This window comes from Bombina bombina, chromosome 4 (genome assembly GCF_027579735.1).
Source record: "Bombina bombina isolate aBomBom1 chromosome 4, aBomBom1.pri, whole genome shotgun sequence".
Lineage (NCBI taxonomy): Eukaryota > Metazoa > Chordata > Amphibia > Anura > Bombinatoridae > Bombina > Bombina bombina.
Window position 1 is genome coordinate 1,018,852,190 of NC_069502.1, and position 7,654 is coordinate 1,018,859,843.

The following is a 7,654-nucleotide window of genomic DNA, read 5'->3' on the forward strand; positions in this document are numbered from 1 at the left end:
AGAATAGAAACAAGTATAAACATTCCTGGATTCATCTATCTTTTAATGAAAAATCAAAACAAACTATGCTCTCTCTTGCTAAATTAGAAACTCCTGAGTAAAGTGCGACAGTAATTGTGTCTAGTTACACTTGTGCGGGCATATTGAGGTGAGTATAGAGCTTCATTTCCATGTTTTTATTAGAATAGGACTGAAACTAGGAATGTTTGCTGCTATTTTCAATTTGAGACGGATCTTTACTCTTTATTTTTTTTTCTTTTATCTGTGTAACCATCTACCGTAATATATGCGTGAATACGTTTGTGCGTATTTTGACAGACTTCCATGCTTGAGCAAGCAATTAAGAATACGCAAGAGAGCTATGACGATGAGATACAGCTTTACAATGAACAAATTGAAATACTAAGAAAGGGGATAGAAGAGGCTGAAAAAGCACTGGAGAAATATACAAATGATTGTCGTCAACTGGTAATATATCAGCAATCCTTGGAGAATGAGTTGGAAAGATATAAGCGCATAATCGAGAACGAAGATAACAGGTGACTAAAACTAAATTTAATAGGCAACATTTGTTCACTTTATTTTGTACTTTGGTATTTAACCTATATGTGATAACTTCAATAACAAATAATCAGGGCCACCCTTATCATTTGTGGGGCCCTCAGCAAGACAAATTTGTGGGGCCCCTCCACCCAGTTTTTTCCTAAACAAAATACAGGATGTACATATATTGCACCTTCTCATAACTTTACCCCTAAGATTGTGGGTCCCCCAAAGCTTGGGGCCCTGGGCAGGTGTCTTTCTCACCCTGCCCAAAAGTTAGGACTGCAATTAAGTATCAATGAAGCATAGTATACATATTTGCTCATTATTGGACATGGATGAACATTCTTCCATATACTGCTATGGATATATGGTGAATACTTATGCAATCAACACATCAGTATATTGCCTTTTTAAACAGTTAGGTTTGTTGTGTAAATTAGAAATTTAAAAAATAATGCATTTTTATTCGGGTTTATAATAATATAAAAGGTGGAAACATCTAAGAAGATATATAATTATGATAGGCAGGGTGAATTTCACAGACAAAAAAATTAATAAAGAGACTTTAGGCAGCCAATCAGGATGCTAGTCCTACTACTTTCAAGTGAATGTGCATCTAGCTTGTACAGGCACAGTCATGTTATTTTCCTATTTAGTTTAAGGAAGTTTACTATGGAATTTATCAAAGTAAAGCATGACCTCAGCACTGCTGGTTGGGTATTGTTTTTTGTTTTGTTTTTTTCAACTTGTAACTAGACAGCAGCTGAAATATAACTATTATTTTCTACTTTTTACCTTCTAGATTAAACTCAGCAATAGTTGGAACCCCTATTACACTCTTTATGCAAAGCTACAAATCCTCTCAAACATCGCCAACAAGAGGAAAAGGTAATTACTTTGCAATATTAATTATCCTTTCTTGAAAACACTGATAAATACATAAACATAATCTCATCTAATTTTGGATACATTTTGCACCTTGTAGTCCTATTTAACTTCATCCAAAAATGAAATGAGATAACCAGATAAAGAGATAGTACTAGTGTTCATATTTTTGTGAGATTTTTTGCTATGAGTTCAGTTAGTCTTTTTACATTTTTCTAGAAAATATAGTTTGATGGTTTAAAACATAAAATAAATATAATAAGCTATTGGTAATGGTATTGGTTACACATTCAGAAGGACTATTCCAGTACTAAAAGTTTTATTTTAAAATATTTTGCCGCAAAATAAAACAGTTCTAGAACATAAATAAAATCAGTATACTTCACATAAACCTCTTAATCTGCAATTACAGAAATCAGTATGAAAACTAGGCATGTGCATTTGTTAAGTTCCGAATAACAATTTATTTAGGAAACCTGGATATTCGTCTGGTTTTCACTAAACGAATATCCGAGCAAATGCACTCCAAAATTAAAAAAAAAGAATTAATAAATGCTGATGAAATTTGGCAGTATTCATTTGTTTCCTTTAAATTACCTTAAGGGGTTAAAATACTTACCTGTACCTCCCTGGGGATCCACACTAATCTCGATCATTCTTCACAAAGCCCCAGGCTAAAAGGAGGTTTAGGGGTTAATTTATCAAATGCCAGGCTGACAACATACGCTGTCGGAATTTAACATTGCACAAACATTTCTTGTGAAATGCTTGTACAATGCTGCCCCCTGCACATTTGCGGCCAATCGGAAACATTTAATAGTATATTGTAAGTTTTCTTTCAGCCATTTGATGTTTTATATGCTCAATTTTCCATTTCCCCGTACAACCATGTTCACTTTCAAATACAATTTTAATGATATCACATGTTTATGTTTAGTTATACTTACATTCATTTAGTGTTTCCTTCAACCTATAGTTGTTTGGTCATTTGTAATTATCCAATCAGGTTTCTCAAATTAATACTATTTTACAGTAGTCTGTATAATAATAATTAAATCTGTTGCAAAAAAATAAAATAAAAAACAAGGACAAACCACTATTGTAGCAGAAGGTTAATGGGAATGTAAGAAATTTGTTTTTAATCAGTTGAATACAGAGATTAAATTAACTGCCATTTTTTTACATAAATGGTTATAATTTAAAGGGACAGTTAACTGTAAAATTGTTTTTCCTGAATGTGTTCCCATTACTTGTTATACCAGCTGCAGCGTATAAAATGTATGAGTAATTGCTTATTTATGCTTCTTTTTGCAAAATAAATAGCTGGATTTGCTCTTTAAAACCACAGCCCATTAAAATAGGCTAGGCTTGCTGACAGATCACATCTTGTTATCTTATCACTCAAATACTTCTCTTTCTTATCTCTTTCTATGTACAATACATAGAAAGAACAATTGAACATTAATATTTTAGAACTTTATCTCTTCCACCTCCAACTGTGAGTGTAATTTATTCTGCTGGCTGTGTTTACATAGTTTCTCAATAGCCTATACCTAGGTATAGAAACTTTCAGTATAGGTTGGGATACTACAGCTAAATCAACAAATGACACTATAAAGGCTAAGGAGCTATTTATAAACAATTTAATACATTCTAGCAGGTAAAATGGATCATTGGGAACAAATTAAAGGAGAGAAAGTTTTTGGGTAAACTGTACCTTTAACCCCTTAAGGACCAAGGACGTACGCCACACGTCCTCAAAAAAAATACAGTTAATGACCGAGGACGTGTGGCGTACGTCCTTGGTCTGGAAAGCAGCTGGAAGCGATCCTGCTCGCTTCCAGTTGCTTTCCGGTTATTGCAGTGATGCCTCGATATCGAGGCATCCTGCAATAACATTTTTTAGCAATCCGGTGCAGAGAGAGCCACTCTGTGGCCCTCTCTGCACCGGACATCACCGGCAAGATCCGTTGGTGGGTGGGAGCCGGTTCGGGAGGCGGGTGGCGGCCATCGATGGCCCTGATGAGGTGGAGGGGGGCGGGATCGGGGGCGGGGGTGATCGGGGGCGTGCACGGACGCGCGCGCGTGCACGGGAGGGCGGGGGCGGGCCGTGCACGGGGAGGGAGCGGGTGGGAGCCGCTACACTACAGAAAAATTATGTACTCAAAATTTTTAAAAGTACTAACTATTGAAATTAAAATGCATTAGTTAGGGGGTGGGGGATTGGTCTGTGGGGGGGGGGAAGCTACACTACAGAAAAACAACATAAAAATAAAAAATAAACTATTTCTCTTGCAAACTGGGTACTGGCAGACAGCTGCCAGTACCCAAGATGGCCCCCAATAAGTCAGAGGGGGGGGCTAGAGAGCTGTTTTGGGGGGGATCAGGGAGGTTGGGGGCTAAGGGGGGATCCTACAAAGTAGCATATGTAAATATGCTAAAAATTTATTATTATTTTTTTAAAAAAAAAACTTTTATTTTAGTACTGGCAGACTTTCTGCCAGTACTTAAGATGGCGGGGACAATTGTGGTGTGGGGGAGTGAAGGGAGCTGTTTGGGAGGGATCAGGGGGTCTGATGTGTCAGGTGGGAGGCTGATCTCTACACTAAAGCTAAAATTAACCCTGCAAGCTCCCTACAAACTACCTAATTAACCCCTTCACTGCTAGCCATAATACACGTGTGATGCGCAGCAGCACTTAGCGGCCTTCTAATTACCAAAAAACAACGCCAAAGTCATATATGTCTGCTATTTCTGAACAAAGGGGATCCCAGAGAAGCATTTACAACCATTTGTGCCATAATTGCACAAGCTGTTTGTAAATAATTTCAGTGAGAAACCTAAAATTGTGAAAAATTTAGCGTTTTTTTTTATTTGATTGCATTTGGCGGTGAAATGGTGGCATGAAATATACCAAAATGGGCCTAGATCAATACTTGGGGTTGTCTACTACACTACACTGAAGCTAAAATTAACCCTAGAAGCTCCCTACATGCTCCCTTATTAACCCCTTCACTGCTGGGCATAATACACGTGTGGTGCGCAGTCGCATTTAGCAGCCTTCTAATTAGTAAAAAGCAAAACCAAAGCCATATATGTCTGCTATTTATGAACAAAGGGGATCCCAGAGAAGCATTTACAACCATTTATGCTATAATTGCATAAGTTGTTTGTAAATAATTTCAGTGAGAAACCTAAAGTTTGTGAAAAAAATTGTGAAAAAGGGAACAATTTTTTTTATTTGATCGCATTTGGCGGTGAAATGGTGGCATGAAATATACCAAAATGGGCCTAGATCAATACTTTGGGATGTCTTCTAAAAAAAAATATATACATGTCAATAGATATTCAGGGATTCCTGAAAGATATTAGTGTCCCAATGTAACTATCGCTAATTTTGAAAAAAAGTGGTTTGGAAATAGCAAAGTGCTACTTGTATTTATGGCCCTATAACTTGCAAAAAAAGCAAAGAACATGTAAACATTGGGTATTTCTAAACTCATGACAAAATTTAGAAACTATTTAGCATATGTTTTTTTGGGTGGTTGTAGATGTGTAACAGATTTTGGGGGTCAAAGTTAGAAAAAGTGTGTTTTTTTCCATTTTTTCCTCATATTTTATAAATTTTTTTATAGTAAATTATAAGATATGATGAAAATAATGGTATATTTTGAAAGTCCATTTAATGGCGAGAAAAACGGTATATAATATGTGTGGGTACAGTAAATGAGTAAGGGGAAAATTACAGCTAAACACAAACACCACAGAAATGTAAAAATAGCCTTGGTCCCAAACGGACAGAAAATGGAAAAGTGCTGTGGTCATTAAGGGGTTAATGCTTAATGAATAAAGTATTAAATTCAATATTTTATTTTAATAACATATTTATTTTTTTCAGATATTACAATGGCAATACAAGATATAGCAACAGCAAAACCAAGGCAAAGAGGATTCTCAAAGAAAACATCAAGGAGAAAAGAGTTAACATCTTTTGACAAAACAGATATTACAAGTGAAGTAAAATCTGTTGAGATAGGTCAAGAGGGTTCTGATGTGAGGCATGTTGAGCTTACATTTGATAGTTCACTACAGGGTGATGCTGAAAAAGATGTAGCCTTTCATGAGCAAGACTTGTCCCCAGAAGATGTACCAGATGGAGCACAAATAAGTAAAGCATTTGATAAACTATGCAATATTGTAAGAGGAAGAATAAGAGGCTACAAGAAACCAGAGCCTTCTCCAGAATTCTTTACCAAAGGTCGCTATGTACTTGTGACAGGAGAATCAAGTTATATGGATCCTTATTTCTATTCATCAACCCCTCAAGCAGCCGGCAGAGTCAATGTTAGCATTATTTATGATGTAACTCCTGAAGATGACATTGTTCTTCCTATTCCAGAGTTGCCAGAACCTTCTGAGTCTTCAGAAAGTGAAAGTGATGAAAATAGTTCAGAAGATCCAAAAATTGGTGAACCAGAAGATGACAGCATACCAAAGGGAGATACGGGGGGAAAAAAGGATACAAATGGTGGAAAATCAGAGGACAAAGAAGAGGAAGAAGAAGCAAAAAAACCACCAGATGTCATAAAACCTGATCATACACCTGAAAAGCAACCAAGAAATTCATCATCCTCAGACTCGGTAAATCGAAAAAGAAGCAGCACTGGTAGAAATAATGATAAAGAAGATAGTGGTTTAATGTCATTCAGGGGAAGCGATTTGCCCAGTTCTATGAGCTATGAAAAAGTTGAAGTGGTAGAATCAATTGAAAAGATTTCAGACAATAGAACGAAGAGTTATGAAGAAACAGCTATGATTGTGGAAACCATGATTGAGAAAACAAGAAAAAAGTAAAATGAAAAATAGTATTAGAGTTTGGCAAATTAGTTTTAAATGATTATACCTGTTCCACTTAATACATTGGCAAATTAAAGGGACACTGAACCCAATTTTTTTTGTGATTCAGATAGAGCATGCAATTTTAAGCAACTTTCTACTTTATTCCTATTATCAATTTGTCTTTGTTCTCTTGCTATCTGTATTTGAAAAAGAAGGCATCTAAGCTTTTTTTGGTTCAGTACTCTGGACAGCACTTTTTTATTGATGGATGAATTCATCCACCAATCAGCAAGAACAACCCAGGTTGTTCACCAAAAACGGGCCGGCATCTAAACTTACAATCTTGCATTTCAAATAAAGATACCAAGAGAATGAAGAAAATTTGATAATAGGAGTAAATTAGAAAGTTGCTTAAAATGTCATGCTCTATCTGAATCACGAAAGAAAAAATTTGGGTTCAGTGTCCCTTTAAGCATTAATGTGAAAAATGTTTACTGAATTGTATGGATGAATATTTGATTTACTTTACATTTGTGAGATACTGTGTTACTTGGTAATACAAAAGTAATCCTATACTGTGATGGTTTTGAAGGAACTTAAGGCAATATCAATAAATGCATTGTTCATTGAATACAGCCCAATATGTATATCTCATATTATTTCTTAAAAATAATGTAAAGTACATTTTATCTGCTCATTTTATTTGAAAGCTTGGCATATTAGGCTATTTTTGCAAACAATTAAAGAATTCCTTTTTTGAGCATTAACTACAAAATAATGTTTTTTTTCTTTACCTGTGTATTTGTATTGTTCATTAGTTGATGTCAAATCACGTATCTGCTGATGCATGACAAATGTGGAAAAATAGATATTTTCCTATAATTTAAGATATATATTATGATTAGTATTTAAAGAACACACAACTATTTCACTCATGCATATGAAAACAACAATTAAGCAAGTTAAAATATTTATTTTAAATTAAAAAAGGATAAATTTAAGGAATTTTTTTTAAAGCCTCCCAAGCATTAAAACAAAAACATGTTTTTCTCATTTAAGTGACTAAAAATGTAATATATGTTAATATGCTCCCTTTTAAATACAACAAAGGAAACAAAAAGCTTTTTTTCTGATTATCTAAGCATTTATCATGAAGTAAAACATATTCAAATATAAAGTATAATCAAGATTAAAGTTATGGATTTTTTTTTTTTTTTTGGACCATTATTCAAATAAAAAAGTCTATTTAATAAAATAATCCAATGGTGGAGGGTAAAATTTAGTATTCAGTAGGTGGCCAATGTTCCAAGGCAGGGAACCTGTCTGCCAATGTTCTTGATGGAGAGAGGTAAGGTCAGCTGTCAGAATTTAAAAATTGTTTGTG

General features: G+C 34.9%; 1 protein-coding gene across 1 annotated transcript in view; it reads left to right on the plus strand.

Annotated features, from left to right (window-relative positions):
• BFSP1 (beaded filament structural protein 1) overlaps nucleotides 1-6,651 on the plus strand; it is a 92,109-nt gene extending 85,458 nt beyond the window's left edge. The window contains exons 6-8 of the mRNA XM_053709327.1: nucleotides 319-539; nucleotides 1,349-1,434; nucleotides 5,330-6,651. Coding sequence (XP_053565302.1) covers nucleotides 319-539; nucleotides 1,349-1,434; nucleotides 5,330-6,285 — 1,263 coding nt within the window. The 3' untranslated portion in view covers nucleotides 6,286-6,651. The remainder of the gene's footprint in view (nucleotides 1-318; nucleotides 540-1,348; nucleotides 1,435-5,329) is intronic.
• The last annotated feature ends 1,003 nt before the right edge of the window (nucleotides 6,652-7,654 follow it).